Source organism: Lycium ferocissimum, chromosome 5 (genome assembly GCF_029784015.1).
Source record: "Lycium ferocissimum isolate CSIRO_LF1 chromosome 5, AGI_CSIRO_Lferr_CH_V1, whole genome shotgun sequence".
In the NCBI taxonomy this organism is placed as follows: domain Eukaryota; kingdom Viridiplantae; phylum Streptophyta; class Magnoliopsida; order Solanales; family Solanaceae; genus Lycium; species Lycium ferocissimum.
In genome coordinates, this window is record NC_081346.1 from 3,049,095 (window position 1) to 3,071,931 (window position 22,837).

The 22,837-nt window shown below is 35.0% G+C and overlaps 3 protein-coding genes across 4 annotated transcripts; all 3 read left to right on the forward strand.

Moving 5' to 3' along the window:
- Positions 1-1,847: 1,847 nt before the first annotated feature.
- On the forward strand, positions 1,848-7,588 carry LOC132055446 (aromatic aminotransferase ISS1). The gene is made up of 9 exons (XM_059447277.1): positions 1,848-2,336; positions 2,442-2,489; positions 3,391-3,519; positions 3,745-3,804; positions 5,045-5,201; positions 6,104-6,210; positions 6,343-6,401; positions 6,710-6,818; positions 6,925-7,588. The coding sequence occupies exons 1-9, from the start codon at positions 2,274-2,276 to the stop codon at positions 7,381-7,383; spliced, it is 1,191 nt and encodes a 396-aa protein (XP_059303260.1). The 5' UTR covers positions 1,848-2,273; the 3' UTR covers positions 7,384-7,588.
- A 2,320-nt stretch (positions 7,589-9,908) lies between these two features.
- LOC132055447 (cyclin-A2-4-like) lies at positions 9,909-15,848 on the forward strand. 2 transcript variants are annotated; one of them, XM_059447278.1, is made up of 13 exons: positions 9,909-10,191; positions 11,165-11,525; positions 11,937-12,039; positions 12,134-12,223; positions 12,566-12,702; positions 13,162-13,254; positions 13,645-13,778; positions 14,131-14,206; positions 14,633-14,709; positions 14,829-14,862; positions 14,945-15,094; positions 15,186-15,320; positions 15,425-15,848. In XM_059447278.1, the coding sequence occupies exons 2-13, from the start codon at positions 11,211-11,213 to the stop codon at positions 15,482-15,484; spliced, it is 1,404 nt and encodes a 467-aa protein (XP_059303261.1). In that variant the 5' UTR covers positions 9,909-10,191; positions 11,165-11,210; the 3' UTR covers positions 15,485-15,848. The 2 variants fall into 2 exon arrangements, with proteins under 2 accessions (XP_059303261.1, XP_059303262.1); XM_059447279.1 differs by having other exon boundaries at positions 9,910-10,191; positions 11,940-12,039.
- A 3,134-nt stretch (positions 15,849-18,982) lies between these two features.
- On the forward strand, positions 18,983-22,438 carry LOC132055448 (D-glycerate 3-kinase, chloroplastic). Its single transcript, XM_059447280.1, has 12 exons — positions 18,983-19,334; positions 20,139-20,524; positions 20,622-20,701; positions 20,780-20,831; positions 20,911-20,952; positions 21,033-21,111; positions 21,193-21,224; positions 21,308-21,376; positions 21,604-21,678; positions 21,764-21,880; positions 21,964-22,014; positions 22,124-22,438. Exons 1-12 carry the CDS (start codon positions 19,127-19,129, stop codon positions 22,265-22,267), a joined length of 1,335 nt encoding a protein of 444 aa, XP_059303263.1. The 5' UTR covers positions 18,983-19,126; the 3' UTR covers positions 22,268-22,438.
- The last annotated feature ends 399 nt before the right edge of the window (positions 22,439-22,837 follow it).

Consider the following 22,837-nt stretch of genomic DNA (forward strand, 5'->3'; position numbering starts at 1 on the left):
CGAGTAAAAATCTCATTTAGTTAAACTACTCCCTCCATTCCAAAATAAGTGTCTCTTTTAGCTCATGCACACCCCTTAAGAAATTGCTCACTCCTAGAAAATTAGGAGTGTTTTTACCAACTTACCCCTAATTAATGCTTAGAAAAAGAAAAGTTATTTAATGATTTTTGATAATAAATAAGGGTAAGTTTGGAAGAATAGAATTAATTTCTTCTTGAAATCCTAAAGTGTCATTTAATTTGGAACAAAATAAAAAGTCTAAAAGGACATTTATTTTGGAATGGAGGGAGTATAATCAAAGAGTACTGCTCAATGAGGTTGGTAGGAGTCGAGAATAACACCCAGACATTTATTGACATGGATTGGCTTATAAGTTTGAATGGAGTAAAGTATAAAATCAAAAAAATAATAGGACCTATTTAACTTAATTTAGGTTGGTAAAAAAAATAAGTTGAGTCGAGAATAACAATCCGGCTACTAATGCCGACTTCTTTTGTTTTTTCTTGTTTGACGAGAACACCAAATGAGTGTAAATTGTAAATTAATTAATACTGTATGTATTTATCTTAATCATATTTATAATGTTTTTACTTTTTATCATGGTTCACACGTTCATAGATTCTCTATGACAGAATAAAGGTAAAAAAAAAAAAAAAAAAAATATATATATATATATATATATATATATATATAAATGCGGTGTCCCCCGGAAGTTTCGCACTTCAAGTATTACTGCCGAATCTTTATTTCTTTCCTAAACAAGAATAAATAAATGCATAGTCTTTATCTTTTTTTTCTTCTCTTTTTGTTTGGTCATGAATGCATTGTCTTATCTTATTACTCTGTGATGTGATACTAACAAATTTAGGTCACTTGCACAGTTGGCATTGTATCACTTGAAAAGTTGAAATTGTATACTCCTTCCTGATTAAAAAGAGTGTCCACTTAACTTTTTCTTTTTGGGTCGAAAAAAGTGTTCACTTATTAAATCAAGAAAGAATTAATCTTATTTTTTCAGATTTGCCCTCTTCAATGCTATGTGATCAAATCCCAATACCTATTTAATTAGGGGCAGTTTAATCAAATTACTTTTTTTTCCCTAGGAGTTAGTATTTTCTTAAAAAGTGTGCAAATGACTAAGTGGACATTCTTTTTTATTCAGAAGGAGTAACATTTAACCATTTTGAGGAGAGAGAATGTACTCATCTCAAATTATCTATCATGATTACTAAAAATAATTGTCTCAAATTATTGTTGTTTTAGAATTCAAGCCATAATTAATTTTTTTATTTATTTTACCTTTAGTAGAATTTTGTCATCAATAAAAATGACACATAAATAAAGTAAACATTTAATGGAGAGAGATTACAATTCAGACATAAATAAGGGTAAAAGTATTCAAATACCCCTCCTAATTAATACTCCCTCCGTCCATTTTATTTGTCATGTATTAACTTAAAGACACCCTTAAGAGCCATACATAGAGTGACAATTTTACTATATCACCCCTTATTTAGTCATCTAATGATTGAAACCAATCAACCATATTTTAAAAGTTATGTAACAACTAACAATTTCTTAAAATTTCCAACTCAATAATTAATAATAAGGGTAAAATAGATATAAATGATAAATTATCTCTTGGTTCTAAATTGAACTAGTAAAGTTGGACATTTATTTTTATTATACAGGAACGAAAGGAGTATTTCTTAAAGAAGTGTAACACAAAAAGTGTCAAATAATTTGAGACGGAGGGAGTAATAATATTTAAACTTTTTAGGGGTTGAATTTGACTACAGAATTAATAAGTGATATACTAGGTGCCAATAATTTGACAGTAGGTGAGAGATTGGGTAAAAAGGTGAAAAAAGAAGAAGAAAGATAACAGAAAGAGAGAGAGAGGCAAATAGAATCTCTACCAATATTTATGGACACTTCAACTTCTAACAGTCAACAAAGAGATTCATAAAGTATGCTCTAACGTGGATATAATTAAACAGAAAAATACAAAAAGTTTGCCCTTTTGCCAGCTACCACTATTACTGTATTATTTACAGCAGTTAGCTTAAAGGGTTGTCTCTCTTGCAGTCAAATTTACTCATTAATTTAACAAAAAGATCAGATTTTTATATTTCGTGCAACCCCTTTTGATAAGTTCCAAGCTTTTGTAAGATTTTCACAAAGGAAAAGGTCTTGTTTGCTTTGTGGGTTAGGTGGATAAATACTCTTTTCTTGAAATTCAAAACTATTTTTTTTTTAAAGAGATAGGGGAAATGGGTTCTTCTGGAATGTTGGCTAGAAGAGCTGTTCTTACTGAAACACCAGTTATGGTTGAGGTAATCCTAGATTTTGGATTTGATATGTTTGTTTTTTTTGTTTGGTTTAGGTTTCTGTGTATTAATGGGATATGTGTGATGTTTTTTGTGTTTTGCAATTGATAGATACAAGAACTGGTCAGAGGTGTTAAAGATTGTATTTCTCTAGCTCAGGTTTGTTTACTTTCTTCAATGTTTTCATTAGTTTTATTATTCTACTCTTCATTGAAAGGTTCGAAAAAATTGAGAACTTTGATGACTCATCTACAAATCATCTTTTGTGCACTTCAAAATCTTGATTAGATTAATTTGACTTGTCTGACGTGTTGGAATTTTGGCCAAACTGGAATGGGAAGTTGGTTTAATTCATTCTTGAGGTTATCAATTTCAATTTTTTCAGTTGAATTATGAATAGCTTAATATTTAAGCCAGTAATACAGCAACAACAACAACATACCCAGTATATTCCCACTAAGTGGGGTCTGGGGAGGGTAGAGTGTACGCACACCTTACCCCTACCTCCCAAGGTAGGGAGGCTGTTTCCGATAGATCCTCAGCTCAAGAAATTTAAGCTAGTAATGAAAAATAAAATTCCAATTGGACTTCCTTCCCATGTAAAGAATGTATTTTCAGATGGTTTTTGAATGTGGAAAATGGAGATTATGACTGGCCACTTAGCTGATTAGTGTATAAGGTTGACATTTTTTCTATCCTTACGTTTCTCTGGTGATAATAACTCAAATTGCCTGAGATTCTGATTTTATGAAGAAATTTTTTTGGGGTTTCTCCCATGATCTTTGGGGTTACAAAACGTTTTTGCTTGTATGTTCCGTGGTCGGTTTGTCCTTTTCCTGTGCAAACAGAGTTATAATACTTTTCATTTGATCTGTTTTTATTTGAGTTAACCAAGTATGCTGTGATACAGAAGAATCTGCAAGTTTAATTGGGTTATCTGTTGTGGGTGGACCTTTCTGTTAGATTGAGTAGTTATATTGGTTTTGCCTGAATATAATTTGTCCTTGTTATCTGTCCATATATCTTAGTACCATCTTATTTTCTTCTCCTTGTCTTATAGGGTGTAGTGTACTGGCAACCACCTAAGCAAGCACTTGAAAAGGTGAAAGAAGTTATCTGGGAACCTTCAGTCAGTCGCTATGGTGCCGATGAGGGCCTTCCTGAGCTTAGGGAGGCGTTGATGCAAAAGGTATGGTTTATCAGTTGGATTACTCTGGTACTCTAGTTTGCATCTTATAGGGTCGGCAGTGGAACAAACATTGGAGTGGCTTAGGGTACTTTTTCCTAGTGAACCAGTAGTTACTATCACATATGCATTGGCTTCATTTCATGTTTTCAAACTATATAGCTTTCACTCAACGAGATTTGGTTTTTACGTCCTCCGATCTAATACTTTCTTTGTGCTCTTGTACAGTTGGGTCGTGAAAATAACCTGCATAAATCCTCAGTGATGGTTACTGCTGGTGCGAATCAGGTAAGATATTACTTTTTTACTGTTCAGTTATTTGAGGGTGTTGGTGCCTTGGTGTGGAATGGAACTACATTTTGGTGATTTGCTTGCTTGAGTTAGAGTGGGTTGAGGTTGATTCCACTCCACCTTCATACAGGAATCATTTGCTTTGACAGATGACCAGTATTTGGTGTGCATATTTACTTCACCTTCCTGGGCTATTCCTCAGTTCCCCTTTTCCCATTTTCCCTTCATTTATGTTAAACTTTGGCTAGTCATACTAGAAAGGGGGTAAATCTCCTCAAAGAAAGTGCAATTTTCCATTGCCTACATTGCTACAATACTAAGAGATGTCACCTCCAAAACCAGCAAGTAATGCTTGTGAGTGAAGGTTTTTCCTTTCTTTTTGCCTCTCTTCAGTGAGGACTTGTCAGAGTTTATGTAGTCAACAAATGCTGGCTTCCGTACAGTGCTTTTCCTGATAAACGGTATGGAAGACTTACGAAAGGAAAATAGAACTGCCTCGCCTCTGAAATTTTAGCTTCTTTCTATATCATGATGCGTGCTGAAAGGATGATGTGCTTTTGAGATGCGGTTTTTATTTTCTTCTGTTTGTACCTATCTAAAGATTATTCTTCTGTTGTGGGCTTATTCAGCTCCATGCTACAACTTGATAAAAAAAGTCAAATGTGGTCTATTTTCTATAAGACCTCTTTTAGTTTTTGCATAATTTGCCGTCACTGCATTTTTGTATGTTGTGGCTTTCATGAGATGGCAATCTTGCGATGGGAACATCTGCAGCAACAAAACTTCGCCATCTAGCATCATCTGTCAGAAACGTACAGGGAAAAAATTTACTGACACCCCTAACATGCTCAAGCACTCGAACCTCACAATTTTGTCTGCAAAATGGAACTTGAGATCACTTTGCGTACTAATTTGAGATTTAATTGCGTAGACTTTCCATGATTGAGTAAATCATGCTCCAAGGGGCTCAAAAAGTATGATTACAGACAGATCATTACGTACCTGTCCATCAAAATATATCACTATTTACTACAATAAACAAATTCAGATGCAATCTTAAGCTGAATGAAGATAGTAGAGCTATGTTAAAGAGCCATTTGTAGTGTAATAGAGATGATACATGTAAGGGTAAATTAATTTTGTGTATAAGTAGATGTTTTTTGTTGGTGGCTAAATGGGCTAGCTGTATCCCTATTGCTTAGAAATCTCTGATGGGGCCTTACTGAATTGATTTCAGGCTTTCGTAAATGTTGCTCTCACACTGTGTGACGCTGGCGATTCAGTCGTTATGTTTGCACCCTACTATTTCAATTCATACATGTCATTCCAGATGACAGGTGTTACCAATATTCTGGTGGGTCCTGGTGATGCAAAGACACTCCATCCTGATGCAGGTTAGTACTTTCATATGATGTTCATTTCACGGTATTCTCCCCATCATTAAGACTACTTTTCCTTCCATTAGTTTTCCTTAGGAATGATTATACTAGATGTTATGTTATACATCTCTTTTGTGCTAGCATGCATGTTCAAGTTTGAGTGAACAACCGTTTTATCTTTGTTGTCCTAACACTTGGGTATGTATCGTAATGAAATACATCTCATATGTACTAGGAGTATCTTTGCTTGAATTTTCTCAAAAACTTCCTCTTCTCTGAATCTAACACTACCTCTGTAGAAATCAACTTAAGAAAGTTGCTGCAGAAGTAGCGGTTCTGCTTTCTGTTGCAAGTTGTGTAAATCATTCATAATGGTCTTGATTTGTAGAATGTTGTCTGGAAAGCAATCCTTCTGTATTTTTTCTCGTATTGAATGTCCTCCCTTTGACAATGATCCAGTTAAGTGAGAGTGCACTCTGCTTACCACAAATGGCATATTCTTCTTGCCATCTCTTCTAGTTAATTGTTCATAACTTGCTACCTCACCCCTGTAAATAATGTTGATTTTTTAACAATCAAAAAGATAATGCTGATCTTTTTTTGGACTTTATTAGCTCCCTTACTTTAGCATACTCTCATGTATTTTTGTTAACCGCCCCCTGGTTTTTGACTTTGTTAGCTTCCCGGTTTTAGCTTAGGATCAGGTACTGGAGTGGAGCTAGCATACTTTCTTTTGTACTTATTGCATCTTCTTGATGCCAATATTGAGCATCTTATAGTTTGACACTTTGATGCATAATGCTAACCTAAATATTACCACTGTTTTGCATAACGGACTTGAGAGTTTCAAAACATTGTCTGCCTTTGTTATTTGATTGGCTATCCGTTAACGTATTCCATGGTTTCTCAATTTTCAGACTGGTTGGAGAGTACTCTAAAGAATACTGTACCAACTCCAAAGCTTGTCAGTGTCGTTAATCCCGGCAATCCATCAGGAACATATATCCCTGAGTCCCTTCTTAAGGTCTCTATCTCATCTTTGTAGATATCAATGGATGAAATGAAGTCGTTGGTTATTCAAATTTCAGTAGATATTCTTGTGTGATTTTTACTTTATTGAAACATTAACAGTTTTTTTTTTTTTTTTGTCTTGTAGAGGATATCTGATATTTGTAAGGAAGCGGGATGTTGGCTCGTAATTGATAACACATATGAGTAAGTAACTTTTCTATTGTCATTGCACTTCACTGAACATGTCTAGAATTCATCCTTATTTTGGCTCACTTGTTGCTGTTTGTCCTCAATTACTTGATGACAAATAAGCCTAGAGAGTTGACTTCGTGAAATAGTTAACACACGTTGCTATTGAGTGTTTGCTTCTCCAGTTATGTGTTTAGCTTATTGTGTCAAAAATCATCTCTGTTCCTTCTTTTTCTTGTAACTTTGTTCAGTACACTTTGCTTGTAGTTTTTTATTTGTCCTGAATGATATGTTCTTATATATATGTAGCAAGTCATTTGCAGGTATTTCATGTATGATGATCGGAAACATGTTTGCATAGAAGCAAACCACATCGTCAACATCTTTTCCTTCTCTAAAGCGTATGGGATGATGGGATGGAGAGTTGGATATGTAAGTGATACTTGTCCTAATTTACATATAGAAATATAAAATATTGCGCACAAAAGTGATTACTATTCTGCTGGAGTGAGCTAAACTCATGTCTTAATGGATGCAGATAGCATACCCATCAGAAGTGGAAGGGCTCGCAGCTCAACTCCTTAAAGTTCAGGACAACATACCGATTTGTGCTTGTATAATCTCACAACGACTGGCTCTTTACTCAATGGAAATGGGACCAGAATGGGTAACTGATCAAGTAAAAGACCTTGTCAAGAACAGAGAGGTGCTTCTTGAAGCTTTATCTCCTTTGGGAGAGGGAGCTGTTAAAGGCGGAGAAGGTGCCATTTACCTGTGGGCAAAGCTGCCAGATAAATACATGGACGACTTCAAAGTAGTTCACTGGCTAGCTAAGAGACATAAAATAGTCCTGATCCCCGGAAGTTCCAGCGGTTGTCCAGGTCATGTTAGGATTTCCTTCGGAGGATTGATCGAAAAGGACTGTCGAGTAGCTGCAGAAAGGCTCAGAAAAGGTTTGGAAGAACTGGTAAATAGTGGAATGGTTTCATCAGAGTAAAATTTAGCATCAGCCGGTTCTCCTTGACGCCAGTCATTCAACAATACAGTGAAAGACACTTTCTATCCTTAATAATTGAAGGGTTTTAAGTTTTGCAACTTGATCATTGGAAATGCAAGCCAAAACTTGCCATTCTGTATAGTTTTAAATGAAGAATTCACAGATACCTAATTTTCTTAAATGCATGATGGAAGTGTGTCATTTATATCTGAGCCTTTCTCATGGAACCATTATACCTACATGTCGATTACCAGGTTGTTAGAAATTCCCGAGGACTAATGATCAGCTCATGCTCTATCTTTCTTCACTTAATTACAGGCTGATGTATAGCTAAGCTTAGAAGATGACTTCTAACGGACGGGTAATTCCACTAAATGGACATGCTATGATATATAAATTGAAACATGGCTCTAGTCTCCAAGGGGATGACCTAGTGGCTGAGGTATTGCAGTAATTCAGAAATATTAGGTCGGAATCTTAGTTACAAACACCTTAGCAAGAGATATGCACGAGTATTACTTTACTTACTGCTAGTAGTATTAATAAGTCTAGGAGCAAGCCGATGTTCAACAACATGTCTGCCGGGGGTATTTTCGGTATTATGTGATTTTCATGCCTTAAAGTGTTGTATCAGACTGCTTTATGCTTGTACCTTGGACAAAAAGTGTGCAGCTTTTATGAGGTTGTTGGCCCTTTTAAGTTTTTCATTTATTAATTAATTTACTTGGCTTTCTTGATGAGAGTGCTTATATTTAGTAGGCATTTGGCCATGATTTTTGAAACCATGGTTTCAAATCAGCATTTGGACATGCGTTTGAAACTATGGTTTCAAACCCCAAATTATCCAAAAAGGCATGATTTGGGGTTTGAACCCATGGTTTCAACTTTTTAAAATATAAAATTTAACTCATAAGTTTATATTTTGTAAAAAAATGAGTTTATATTTTGTAAAAAAGACCCATAAGTTGGTAGATATTTTTAACAATTACCTTCAACAATCATTTGCCAATCTTATTAACTTCCACCAAATTTTATTTATGTCTACCAACCTTTTAATTTTGTAAAAAAAAAAACCCATAGTTTAATTTTATTTATTGAACTAAAATTTAATCAATTGATGCTGTACTTTTAGAAAGGTCTTCTAGTATTAATTTTGAGCCGTTTGTTATGAATTAGCGTATTAATATTGTTATGAACTATGACTTGCTCATTTGGTAAGATTGTATAAGAATTGAAAATGTTTTGATAGTTTTCACAACTTGTGGAAGTTTTTATGTCATAAGAAAATACTTTCCTTAAAATATCCAAATTACATACGTCCAAACACGATTTTAAATCATGTCCAAACGGAAGACTGGATAGATAAATGCACGTCACTTCATCATTGATCGATGGACGGAAGTAAGATTTTTTTTTTTCTCATGCTCATCCTTTATTCTCCTCCTCATTTAGTCATTTACTGTCTGCAAATATAATTATGAGTAAATATTCTGATGTTTCATATTTAAGAAGGAATAACATAAGTACGAGTATACTGTTACAACACATTTTCCAACGTAGTAATGTTCTAGATAAAGTTATTTATATTTAAATTTGTAGTATCTTTAAAACATCCGGAGATATTAATACAGTAAAAAAATTTCAAAGGATAACTAATTAATTGTAAGTAATAGTATATGTAGGAGTACCAATAATATGCAAATATTACTTAAATGATTTAAAAATCACACACTCGAAAAGGTTATTTTATATTATCAATTTAAAATATAAAAAAATTAACCATCAATCTCAATTTTCACTTGCGGTTTTGTATCTAGTGATAGTAATATGCCATAAAGGTCATCTTTAGAAGGATAAGCGAATGATGACTTTTCTAAATTAATCTCTCTTGCATTGTAATCTATAGCTATTATTACATCTCACGGGACCAAAGTTATACAATGAGCTACTAAGTGGCAAAATTTTACATGCGCTGAGTATTTACATCAAATTAATGCGAGTAAGTACTTATCGCTAAGTAGCTCATTGTATAATTTTGATCTCAGGAGATGTAACAGTAGCTAGGTTACAATGCTAGAGAATATTAATTGAGAAATCTGTCATTCTTTCTCGCTCTATCAAAAATATAAGTGTACTATAATATAGTTCCTCATAGCATGAGTACAAGTACCAAATTAAGCTTCATTTAACATAGCAAGAACTAGTTGCACAATTCATTTTAATATTTGAGATTCCATTGGTGGAATCATTCGGAAAGCACCATCTTCAATGAGTTGTAACTTGAATGTTGTTGTTAATCGAAATCATTAGACCAATACTAAAATTTAAGAATAGATTAAGGACCAAATGTGTATAATTTCCCTAGAGAGGGGGGTAATATGGCAATAAAACTGCCAACTAGATAGCCATAGACTTTACATTGTAGGACAGGACAGCGTTACCTTAGAATAACCAAATAACAAAAACACATGTGAAATACAGCAATTTGTTCTATAAAACCGTTTTAGTCAAACCAGTCAATCCTCCATCTGTTTCGTCAGAGGCCATTACTGTAAACCCAAGAAAAAGAAAATACTAAGTACTAACAGAAATTTGTCTTTTGCATTTCTATTAAATCACTTTCTTTTATATTCTTTCCATTTTTTTTTTTTTATCCTTCATTCAATTTTCTTGAGTTTGAAGTTTGAACTCAATATCCCGCCTCTCACATTTTCAATCTCCATTATTTTTCTTTTTATTTTTCTCTCAACAAGATCGTTTCTTGATCAATATTAGAGAGTTCTTGTAGGCTGTGTTTGCAGAACAAAGGTTCTTTTTAATCTATATACATATATATTCAATTACATTGCTGATATGGTCTTTCTTGAAATAATGAAAATCTTAAATCAATAATAGAGAGTTCTTGTAGGTTGTGATTGCAGAACAAAAGGTTTTTTAATCTACATTCTTTATTCAATGACATTGCTGATATGGGGTCTTTGCCATTTCTTGAAATAATGAAATCTTGAGTCACCATTCTTACATTGTTATTTTTCTATTTGATTGAAGTGGGGTTTCTAATAATGTTGAATTCTTGGATTTTCAAGACGTGGTTGTGTAAATACTAAATAGAGAAGAAGAGATGTAGGGGAATTTCCTTCTTGGGTTTTAAGTATCTTGATGTTGGGTAAAGGAAGTATTTTGAATGTTATGTAATAGGAGAGTATCGTTTGATTTTGAGCAACATTTTGAATTCTTGATGAGAGGTGCCTTTCTGTTAAATTGAATTTTTTTGCCTTTAGTGGAGATGCAAATGCCTTATTGTAATTCTCTTGATGGTTAATAGTTTAATGTTAGATTTTCCTTGTGGGCATTTCATTTTGAATGGTATTATCTTGTGAATTGGAATCCTAACAAAAAAGATTAATACATTCAGTCAAGATGAGGCTAAAGCTTTCCTTGGCTTAATACCAAAAAAGAAAAGCTTTCGTTGGGTATAAATTATAATGCTTGGATTCCATGATAAATCGTGTTAAATTTCTAAGAGATGCTTTACCTTTCCTTTTCTTCCTTTAACATTCTCTAATTCCAAAATCGCTTAACGAAATGTTATGTCCAACATAGTTTGAATTAGGGAGTCAAATTCTTGTGCAGCAAGAAAAGTTGGCAGAGCAAAAATTTCTGACTCAGAACACTTAAAGCTATGAATAGAAGTTCTTTACTCACTCTAAGTTTCAATGTTTGTTGAGCTTCATAATTCATTGATATTACATGTTAGTACTAACTATGAGAAGTATTGCAGGTAGTTGAGGGGGTTCAACTAAAAGTAAATTGACTTGCCTAATTCCATGCCCCCTAAACTTACTATGAAGAGAGATAATTCAGTAGTCTCCGCTGCAACTGAGCCCATGGTTCGAATTACAAGATCTCGAGCTGCTGCCACTGAAAAATCCACGCTTCCACGCGCTGCTGAACTGCCAAAGCAGCGGGGACAGAAACGTTCTCTGCAGATAAATTCTAACACGACAATCCTCAGAGAGAGGAACAAGAATGTTCCACTTGCTGCCCGTGTGGATCAGAAATGCCGGCCTGTGCTTAAAGATGTTACAAATCTATGTCGCAAGACTTCAAATGAAGACTGCCTCAATGCTATCAAAGTCCCAGTTAGTAGTTCTTCTGTTTTACTTGTATATCTACATTGTCATTGACACCATGTGAGCAAGTTAGTTTGACTGCTGTAGAGGTTCTTAAATATCAGGAGGAATTTTGAATTGATCTGAAACTATGTTGCTCGGACTCTCCAAGAATGCAGCCGCACCTGTGTTGGAACCTCCAAAAGGCACTACTTTTGGAGGATCCGACACACTTGTCAAATTTTTTGAAGAGTCTGAGCAACATGGATCAGAAATATTGCATGTAGGTATATGCATTAGCTAATTCAAGGATTCATGTGTTGTATCATGTATGGCTTCTATATCATCTTAATGAAAGCTTTGGTGATATTGTATACACTCTCCTGCTGGTTCATTTTATCCCTGTTATTAGCTGATTTAGTTTATTATAATTGTCAGAAGAAGAAGAAGATCATGCGAGTTGGAAACAGTTCAATGAATGCGACTAAAGTGACAACTTCAGTCGACTCTGAAGTCTATCAATTTCCAGCCAAGTTACCACAAAGTATGGATCAAGAGGCTGAGAAAATAACTTTCTAATCTGAGAAGTACTATTTGAGCCAGCTTTATGAATATTCACCTGATTTGTGTAATTGCAGGGTGTAGCATTAATCAAAGTTACTCAGACAGAAAGTTCCATGAGCAACAGCAAGAAAATCCAACAGCAATCAAAAGTTTTTCAAGAAAAGGTTGGTTTCCTTTTTAATTTGTTTCATTGAAACATTACAACTCTTGACAAACTTATGGTTGTATTGGACAGGATAATAAAGAAAGCGAGATGATGATAACAAGTGATTATATCTGTAGTAACATTTATAAATCATAGAGGAAGCCTTGGTCTTATCTTCAAGTTTCTAAGCTAAACATGATAGGAATTCTCCATCACTTTTATTCTTGGAAATTTTTCTCTGGACAAATGGATACGTATCTACTAGTTTCCTGTGATTTCCATGTAATTGCGACCATGTTGCTCATCTGTTAATTTTTTTCCTTTTGCATACTAAAATAATTGAACTTTTTAACAGGCACAGTTGGGAAAGCTGTTCGTGATGCGGCACCATCAACATCAACAAAGTTGGACTTCATAGACATTGATTCTGATCAAAAGGATCCACAACAATGCAGTCAATATGCTGATGAGATATACAACAATTTACGGGTTGCAGAGGTTCGTTGAATTGACATTCTTGCACTGTTCTTGTGGATTTCTTTGTTGAAAAAGTAACTGGCAATCTGGCAAAGGTCATATTTTCTCAAGCAACTAAGGATGCTTTGTCACTGTTTTGTTCAAAATTCGAGTTAGGCAAATCAGCATCAATGCTTAATTTTTTATTATAATTTCAGTTTTAGCTGTGACCACTTTGTTTCTTTTCTTTGTTAATCCTCCTCCATATATTCGATGTATGTTCACTTATGAAAGAATGCTGGATACTTTAGCTCTAGAATGTTTTTCTCTGCATATTAATAAGTATTTTCTTAATTTTCTGAATCCAAATCTCAGCTTGTATAACTTCTGAGATTTCCTTGTTTTAGGATAATGATGTCAAGTATTAGCCGCAGTCTTTATCAGTTGCAGTGGAGAACCGTAACCTTATCCTAATTCCAAGTCTAATTTGTATTTCCCCAGCTAATTAAAAGGCCACAATCAAATTTCATGGAAACACTCCAACAAGATATCACACAAAGTATGCGGGGAATCCTTGTCGACTGGCTTGTGGAAGTAAGTTGGTGTTTATCTCAGAAAAAGAAACTGAATAGTCAAAGCATATTGTGTTATGTCTTCCAATGCTGACATTTTCTAATTATTAGTACATGATTCATCTTGGACAAGCAAACTGAATAGTCAAATAAATGTAAAGTAGATTAATTTCCAAGAGTATCAACTTGGACAAGCAAATTTACATTTTCATCATCTGGTGCTGAATCTCATCTTAGATCAGTTTTGACAAAAACTTGTAAAGATCTTATTGGCTATTTTCTTAAGATAAATTCATTCATATGATTCATGTGAACTTTGGTGCTAGTGAAGTCCATATAATTGTCTGCTGATTATAGAAATGCTAATTTATGAGAATCTGGTTACTGAGGTCATTGTGTAATCTTGTGTCAGGTGTCCGAGGAATATAAGTTGGTGCCAGATACACTCTATCTTGCCGTTCACTTCATCGATCTATTTCTCTCTCAAAACTATGTGGAAAGGAAAAACCTGCAGCTCCTTGGCATCACTTGCATGCTAGTTGCCTCGTAAGCTTGACACAACTGTTTGTACTACTATAGGTCTTATATTGCTTTCTGGGAAAACATTTTCTTGAAATATTTAGAAGAAAAAGAAACTCAAGTCGAAGAAATACAGGATCCTTTCTTTCTAAACTAAACAAAAGTATTCTGCTTCAGAAGATATGTGTGCTTATGAAGAAATTCTTCTATGTAACCACATTTGCAGTGTGACCTTCACCTGTTAAAAGAAAAAAGATATCAAACATTTATTGCCATCACTTTGCACATTATAGTTGAAAGTCTTTTCCCTTTTACATCTGAATAAAGATAAATACATATTATCTGGTGGCTGAATGTGGTTTTTGTTTCAATTCTGAAGGAAATATGAAGAGATGTGTGCTCCACGTGTTGAGGAGTTCTGTTTCATCACTGACAATGCTTACACGAAAAGTGAGGTAGAATACTGCTCTTTCAAGTTCTTAAATTTCTAAATTAGGTGAAGGAAAAGAATGGGAAGGACAAGCATAGTTTCGACATAGTAAGCTTGTAAGGTTTTCCTATAGTTCTAAAACTTCTAGGTCTACATGAATCGCCATGCTTCTTTCAAGCTTGCAGATATCGGAAGTAGATCTGTGTATTCTGTTTCATTTCATTAATAGTGAAGAAACTCGGAAATCCTACAAGCAGGTCAACTCTATGTAATGCACTGTCTACAATGAATTTATGTTGTAGAGTTCAGAAAAAATACGACATCTGCATGAAAACTCTCAGTTACTAAAGAAGAACGTCGACACCTCCTATCATCTTACAAAATTGGGTTTCAGATATTATTATGTACTAGTTGGACAAACTGAAGGTTCTAATATAGTAAAGTGGAACAGGTCCTGGCAATGGAGAGTCTTGTTCTGAACTTTCTAGGTTTCCGACTCGCAGCTCCAACTGCAAAGACCTTTCTCAGGTACTTTTGTTTCAGCCATGGTTAATTTTTCGGATGTAACAGCATGTTTATTTTTTTCTTTTCCTTTTGTCGTCGTGAAAATTGAGAATTCATTTTCCTATGTATGATGCTATTTGCAGGAGATCTATAAGAGCAGCACAAGCTTCTTACAAGGTAATGAATTAATGTGCAGAACTGGATGCTTGAAATGATTAAAAATATTTTCTCTGTACTGAAATATAACACATGGTTTCAGAATCCCAATCTGGAGCTAGAGTTTTTGGCTAATTATCTAGCTGAACTGACATTGGTCGAGTATGGTTTCTTGAAATTCGCCCCCTCTGCTATTGCTGCATCATCTGTATTCCTTGCGAGATGGACACTAGATCAGTCAATCCACCCATGGGTTCGCATCTTGAACTTCTTGTTTCTTTTACTTTAATTCGCTAGCTTTTCGTGCTTCTGATGTGTAGAACTTATGCCTGCAACTTTGACAGAGTCCAACACTGGAGCACTATACCTATTACAAGGCTCAGGATCTGAAAACCATAGTGTTCGTATTACAAGATCTGCAGTTGAATACAAAAAACTGCCCTCTAAATGCCATACGTGCTAAATACCGACAAGATAAGGTACTTGTATGTTAATATTCAAAATTAGTATATTTAAGCCATCCAAGTGATTCCATCTTAATACTCAAAGTTCTAATAACTGTCTCTTTTTGCCATGCCAACAGTTCAAGTCCGTCGCGTGTTTGTCTTCCCCGAAGCTACTTGAGAAGCTGTTCCAAACATGAAATTTGAAGATATAAGACTAACCAAATGGAGCAATGCTGAAGCACATGACTTTCTATAAAGGGAATTTTTTTGCAACTTGGCTCCTCTCTAGGCCTTTTTTAACTGATTCAAATTCACTTTGAGTGTTCCTTTTGTCCATTCTTTGACACACTAGCAATATACTTAAATTGCGAGTTTAGCCGGTAGAAAAGTAGCAACTCTCTCAGTTGTAATTGAAGAAACCTTGCAGGTAATTTGTACATGCTATTTTTTTCAGCCCGTTACTTTGGCCTGGTTTTGTAATTTAGAATGATCCGTCTTAAACTGAAATGCAACTTCATTATGAAAATTTTCCCTTCAGAAATAGACTCTTAAATCATTTGTTTATAAAATACTGAATCATTTCCCACAATATATGACACTATTTCAAGGAGTCAAATGTTTTTCTTACTACAATCTTCTGAAATGATTTTGTAGCTAAAATGCTAATGTATGATTTATAGTGTTTTAACATAATTTAAAGATGTAAGTTGCAAGAAAAAGTGGAATCATCTTTATGCTATGACCCGCGTACTTTTAATTTCTCCTCCTTTTTAAGGGTTGGGGTTGAAAAAGTTTCGATTTTATATGCAGTATTATTATTGGAGAGTCAAAAAAATTCTCTTTAACTAGAAAAGTTTCAAAAACTTTTAAATATTGTAATTGATAAATATGCTGATTTAATTTTAAAGAACTTGAAATTTATGTTTGGATCCACATAAAAAATTAAGTAATTTGTCCTTATACTCTGAATGTCGGGAGTAAAAAATACTCTTTTCATTAGATTTTATGTGTCGTAATTATACTGAGGCACCTGAAATATAAGAATGAAAAGAAATTTTTTAAATTTTGATGTCTTGAATTAAAGATGTGTTTAAAAACACAAAAAAATTAAGTTTTGTGTACGTATACATGCTTCGTCATTCTGAGTTCTAGTGAGAGAGTGTCATTAAGAGTAAACTAAAAAATATCAAAATTTATAACTTATCAAAATTTTATAGAAGGTGATAGTTCTTAAAACAAATAAAAAAGAAAAGTTACACAAATATTGTCACGCCCCGAACCTGGGCTTGGACGTAACACGATACCCGGTGCCTGACTGCATGTGACCGAGCGAACCAACTGGCTGGTTGAATCAACATGTGATACCAAAATATAACTGATTTATAAAATAAAACTAACACATGCTGATTAACTGAAAGTCTGATTGAAATATCATAATGCGGAAATACTTAGACAATCTGAAAATATCTGAAAGTAGCCAACATGGCTAAACCAAAACAACTGAGTATAACTGCCAACAAGGCTAGCATAACAAATATCTGACTGTCTGGACTGTGTCTATGAAGCCTCTAAGAATATTGAATAATATAACTGTCTAAAAACTGAAATAACTAGATAGCTGACAATGCCTCGAAGGAATCTGGGGCTCACCAATAGCTGATACGTGCAAGTACTAACTAGCTGAATCGTCCACCTGTATATCGTTGCCTGCATCGCGAGATGTAGGACCCTAAGCAATAAAAAGGGACATCGCATTTGAATTGTCTTCGATATGTAAAGTAACTGAAGCAATAAAGTACTGAAACTAAAACTGATAAACTATAACCTGTGATAACAAAGGAAGTAAAGATATGAATACTCCCTGCTCTGTATCTGAATCATCTGTTTTATCTGTGTTTGTATACTTGGGGCCTCGGCCCAATAATAAATGCACGCTATGGCCTCGGCCTAGTAGTGCGTCAGTCAATGACCTCGGCCAAGTATACATATACATAAAACTGTGCCCTCGGGCAAAATCACATATGTTCAATTATAGTTAATTAATAAAGACTGAGACCATAACAACAATGAACAATACTGAACTAAAATAGACATGCTGGACTGAACTAAAAACATTGACTGTTTCTAAGCCTACTGAATTTCTAGACTGAGACTCATATGGTAACAATACATAAGTCTATAAAGATTACGTGTTGAGTTCATGATATTCAAATTGACAACCATGAACGAATTATGTAATCGCAAACCTAAGATAATAATAGTTACAACATTTCATAAAACTAGAGCTAAACCGTATTCTGAGTCAAATTACTGACAAGTATGAAGAATAAGGCGTAGGGAGGATCATGAACATTCCCTAACGTAAATAATTAGCCTCACATACCTTAACTGCTTCACAATGCACAATAAAATTCTGAACTTTGAGAAGAATCCCAAAAGCTTGTGTCTCAAACCTTGAATATAGGTTTTCTTGAAAATCCTAGGTTAAGAATAATGATTTCTCATTTAATATTCATGAATATATGTTGGAATTCAATTGGAATGATTAGAATATACTTACCTTGGTGTATTCCAATGGTAGGGAGAGAAGAACTTTGTACTAGGGCTTGAAGAATGTGAAAAACTGATTTTTAGAAGCTAAGTGTTGTATTTATACAAGTCCTGGCTCGTCCCTAGGCCTTGCTTCGCGAGAATTTAGACGCGCCAGGCCATCTGGGGGCGCCACAAACCAGTAAAGTGAGGCCAAAGGCGAGGATTTTGGCGAGCCTGACTTTCTCGCCTCGTCTGCCTTCCTCGCCTCGCGAGGATTTTGGCGAGCCCGGACTGCTCTCAGTAAAACGGCCATAACTTTTTGTAGAGATGTCCGATTGACCTCCATAATATACCGTTGGAAAGGTATTTCAAAGGGATACAACTTTCATGTTTTACGTTTTCTCAAATTCTTAACAGATTTTCACTAAATCGGGCTGGAAGGCAGACCTACCGAAAACTTAGCCGATTCTATCGAATCTGAGCACCCCTCTATTAGCCATTTTGAGACGATCATATCTCCTTGATCCGGACTCCGATTGGCCTGATCCTTATATTCCTGGAAAGGTAAATCTATTTACTACAACTTTCATTGAGGAACCTTTTCCAAATTCCCAACGAATCAAGGTGTTATGATTACCCGAAGTAGGCCCCTCAGCCACTTTCGCAAAACGTTCAAACCTTCAAATTCCCTCTGAAACTCTAACGATACGAGTCTAACCTTTATTTTAAGAGATGGGGTGTTACAAATATATTGAAACAGGAGGAGTAATTTTATTACTTGTACTTTCTAGAGAGTACTCCCTCCGTCATAATGTACGTTGCACAGTTGGAATTTCAAGAGTCAGTCAAATTTTTTTTTAGACAAAAAATTCTTCACGAGTCTTTTAAATATTTTAAGTTGTTAATTATTGTAATTTATAATACTTTTTACGTAGTTTTCAAAAATATATAGTATTTTATTTAAAAAGCCTTAAATCTTCTACCTCCGAATTCATGATCAAAATTTAAATTTCCAGTCGTGTTACATAAATTGGGACAATAATGTTTTCCAGCACTCTTTCCTTAAATTATTTTTTTCCCTCACTTTTTCTTCAGACATAAATACTCTATTCTATAAAAAAAAATCCAGCATGGCAGGAAAGGTGAGATATATACTTGTCTAGGCCAACCTTAACCGATCGTTTCTTAACTAACATATCGACTCCTTTGATCATCGTATATCCAAAAAGCTGCAACACACACTCACTCGCTCTTCTCATTCTGTGTGTGTGTGTGTGTGTGTGTTAGAGAGAGAGAGAGAGCCGATAATGGCGGGATTGAATATATTATCGCCATGGCAGCTGTCAGCTTCTTCCACGTCATCATCATCATCATCATCATATTCGTTACGTTTTCGACATTTTTATGAGTTTAATAATAATATTTCCAATTGCGGGTCGTCAACTCTTTCCATTTCTGGAAACCCAAAATCAAAGTGTCCTCCTTTGTCTTCTCAAATGCTATCTAATTCTTCAGGTTTCGCTTCATTTCAGTTTCAATAGAAAATAAATGAATCAATTGTGTTTTCTCTCTGTAATTTGTTTAGCAAGTTAATTAACTATCGATACAAGCTTTTATGCCTTCAATTTTTCACTCCTACATTCATAATTCGAAGTGGGTGTTACCTACTTTTTCAAGATTCTTGTAATTGCCAGATAACTTGCTCTTCCTGCCAAAAAAAAAAATACCTGATTGTGCTTAATTGTTAGTTGACTCTAACTTGGATGAACAAGTTACAAAAAAAAAATTGCATTTTTGGAGTGTAACGTGTAGGGTGTAGAATTTTAGAGTTAAATAAGATTCTCAAGGTTATTCTTCTAATTTCAAATCCTTATCCCAAATTCAGATGCTAATTGAGCTTATTAGTTTTTGGAAATTTAATTTTGGGAAAGGGGCCAAAAATGCTGGTGAACTATTCGAAATACCTTTGTTACGCTTTTTGCTCAAAATGCGCTCGTTGTTAGTTAACTAGCTCAACAATGCCCTCAAACTAGCCAAGTAGCTAAAAAAATACCCTTCCTACTGACCGTTGCTCCAAAACAAGGAGAAAAGAGCCATTTTTTCCCTTGGAACTATTCGTAATGGGGCAATTTTGCTGAATAGTGAATCCTGAAAAGATGGACAGCAAACTGTCTGCCATGGATCTGGCTGTGTTTTTCCTGTAATCTGTATGGTTTATTTCTTATGTCAGTTGATGATCATTATTGTTACTTCCGTTAAAATGCTATGGTGCCATGTTTTTTTGCCCTTTTGCGTTCATGACTGATCATGGTTGTCCAGGCAATGGATATTCATGGATGCAAGATAATTCTGCTTCTTGTGATAATTTTTCCCCTAATGGAAGGAAGCAAGGTCCATTGAATTCTGTGTCTCCAACAGAACAAGCACAAGTTTCTTCCGTGGACGATCTATATGACTTCATATGCTCAGGCCCTCTCATCAATAAGATAGGTCTGACACCAGAAAAGGTGGCTGAGTCCATTGACAAGTGGATAGAGTATGGATTACTGCTCTGTAGATTGTTTCAGCTCAACCAGTTGGCTCTCAACGAGGCCCAAAAAATTCGAATCTATCACTACTATATTCCAGTCTTCTTGTGGTGTGAACAGGAAATTTCGCAGCATTGTTCCAAGTTCAAAGAAGAAGAAGAAATCCCGCCATTGGTGGTAGACACATTTTTATCATTCACTTGGTTCTTGTTTGTTTGATTTCCATTGAGGTAGACATGAACACACCTAAGAAATGTATATTCTTGGCATGTAGATTGGCTTTAGTGCGCCTCAAGGATGTGGAAAGACAACACTAGTATTCGCATTAGAATATCTTTTTAAAATCACTGGGAGGTAAGTTGCTTCCATGATTTTTTGCTTCCTCTGTGGGACAGAAATAACCAAAAACTATGCTTCACATATGTTAATCAGGAAAGCTGCTACATTATCCATTGATGATTTTTACCTAACAGCAGAAGAACAGGTAAATGTATCACGAGTTTGCTGCTTGCTAGTTTCCGTCTGTGTATTATCACCAATGCTGACACATTTTGTGGTTTTAGGCAAAACTAAGAGACAGCAACCCAGGGAACTCGCTTTTGGAGGTAGAAAATGAAGAATTTCACTTCTTTTTTCTCAAAAATAATAAAAGCAAGATATGTAAAGTTTTCATTTTTCACTTCAGTTTCGTGGAAATGCTGGAAGCCATGATCTTCCATTGTCTGTTGAGACACTGACAGCGCTAAGTAAATTGACGAAAGAAGGTGAATGAGCCTTTTTAGCTTTTGCTACTTTTCAGTTAGACACTGCATCTATACGCTTAATTAATATTCAACTCCATCCAGGTGTGAAAATGAAGCTTCCTAGATATGATAAAGTAAGTAAAAGCGATTAGTAAACATTTAAGTCGTTTCAGTGGTTCTGGATATTATGTTTACTAAGTATGAAACTTTATTCCAGTCTGCTTACAATGGTAGAGGTGATAGAGCTGATCCCTCCACATGGCCAGAGGTTGAAGGGCCTCTACCGGTAAGAAGCTGTTTCGATCTAGAGCTGGCAATTAGTCAGTTTCTATTAAATTAATGTTTAATGATTCAAAGAGTGATCCCAATTCCATCATTTCCACACTTAGAAGTAAAAGTTTAAGTTCTAAAATGAGTAAAAGGTGATAATGTCAGCATCATGGTCCCATTCTTTTAGAACACAACTTTTCTCATAGATTGCCTCACCTCATTGTCAAGTACTTTGGTTTTTAGGTAATTCTGTTTGAGGGTTGGATGCTTGGGTTCAAACCCCTTCCACCTGAAGTTGTCAAAGCTGTTGATCCACAGGTTCAAATACTTGACGCTTTCTGGATGCTTGTGCTTTCTAATTTAATCTATCTACTTGGATCGTTGAAAACTTTCAATATTGCAGCTAGAGACGGTCAACAAGAACTTACAAGCTTATTATGATGCATGGCATAAGTATGTTAAATCATGGATTGTTATCAAGATTCAAGACCCTAGTTATGTCTACCAGTGGCGTTTGCAGGTTCGTCATGTGATATCATCTGCATTTTCCTCCATTTTTGTTCTTGTGCTATTTATTTAACTTGTGTAGTGGGATGTTCTCAGGCAGAGATTGCAATGAGAGCTGACGGGAAGCCTGGGATGTCTGATGAGGAGGTGGAAATTTATGTCTATTCTTTCTTAAAAAAGAAATGAGAATCCATCACTTAACGCTTCAGAGGAACGTTTTCCAATATTTCTTTTTTTTAATTCCCGCTTTTCACAGGTGAAGGACTTTGTATCCCGCTACTTGCCAGCATACAAGGCTTACCTTCCCACACTATACTCGGAAGGTCCTACTGGCTCAGATCCAAAGCATGTTCTTCTCATTGATATTGATGAAGGGAGAAATCCCATCCTCGCTTGCTAAGGTAAACCTGCAGTTATGGAGTTACTTTTGATCCTTGATTGAATGTTGTGCAAAGATTGGGACCCTTGCCAGCATCATCTGCACCTGAGAGTGTCTTCAATTGTACATTCAAATGTATTATTGTAAATTAAGCCACATGTGAAGGTAAAATGTCTGAACAATTTTTTGCTCAAGTTACTTGGTATTGATTTTAGTGCAAAGATTAGACCCTCGCAAGCGTTCTTTCCACCTGAGCGTGTCTTCAGTTGTATTTTCAAGTTTAATACTGTAAATCAGACCATATGTGTAGGTAAAAATGTCAATTTTTATGTTTTCTTCAAGTTACTTTCTCTGACTTGGTGCTTATTGAGCCTATCCTTTGAGCATAAACCTTCACAGCTAATGACTTATATATGCATCAAATATGCCAAAGACCTAACTCTGAGCCGTGAGTATCCAATATGGGACTGTGTTTGCTGTATTTTTTTTTTTTTTTTTTTTTTTTTTTTTTTTTAACTCTATTTTAGAACATGAGAGCAACTCTGGTGTGACGGAGATCATGTTCCACGGAAAATATTTTCCCTCAAAATG

Bases quoted from the DNA above. Each gene is read 5' to 3' on its own strand.
- LOC132055447 (XM_059447278.1), top strand. From the start codon at position 11,211: ATGCCCCCTAAACTTACTATGAAGAGAGATAATTCAGTAGTCTCCGCT. The intron at 12,703-13,161 runs GTTCGTTGAATT...GTATTTCCCCAG, and splicing joins ACAATTTACGGGTTGCAGAG to CTAATTAAAAGGCCACAATC. The intron at 14,710-14,828 runs GTACTTTTGTTT...TGCTATTTGCAG, and splicing joins ACTGCAAAGACCTTTCTCAG to GAGATCTATAAGAGCAGCAC.
- LOC132055448 (XM_059447280.1), top strand. From the start codon at position 19,127: ATGGCGGGATTGAATATATTATCGCCATGGCAGCTGTCAGCTTCTTCC. The intron at 21,377-21,603 runs GTAAGAAGCTGT...TTTGGTTTTTAG, and splicing joins AGGTTGAAGGGCCTCTACCG to GTAATTCTGTTTGAGGGTTG. The intron at 22,015-22,123 runs GTGGAAATTTAT...CGCTTTTCACAG, and splicing joins CTGGGATGTCTGATGAGGAG to GTGAAGGACTTTGTATCCCG.
- LOC132055446 (XM_059447277.1), top strand. From the start codon at position 2,274: ATGGGTTCTTCTGGAATGTTGGCTAGAAGAGCTGTTCTTACTGAAACA. The intron at 2,337-2,441 runs GTAATCCTAGAT...TGCAATTGATAG, and splicing joins AAACACCAGTTATGGTTGAG to ATACAAGAACTGGTCAGAGG. The intron at 6,211-6,342 runs GTCTCTATCTCA...TTTGTCTTGTAG, and splicing joins TCCCTGAGTCCCTTCTTAAG to AGGATATCTGATATTTGTAA.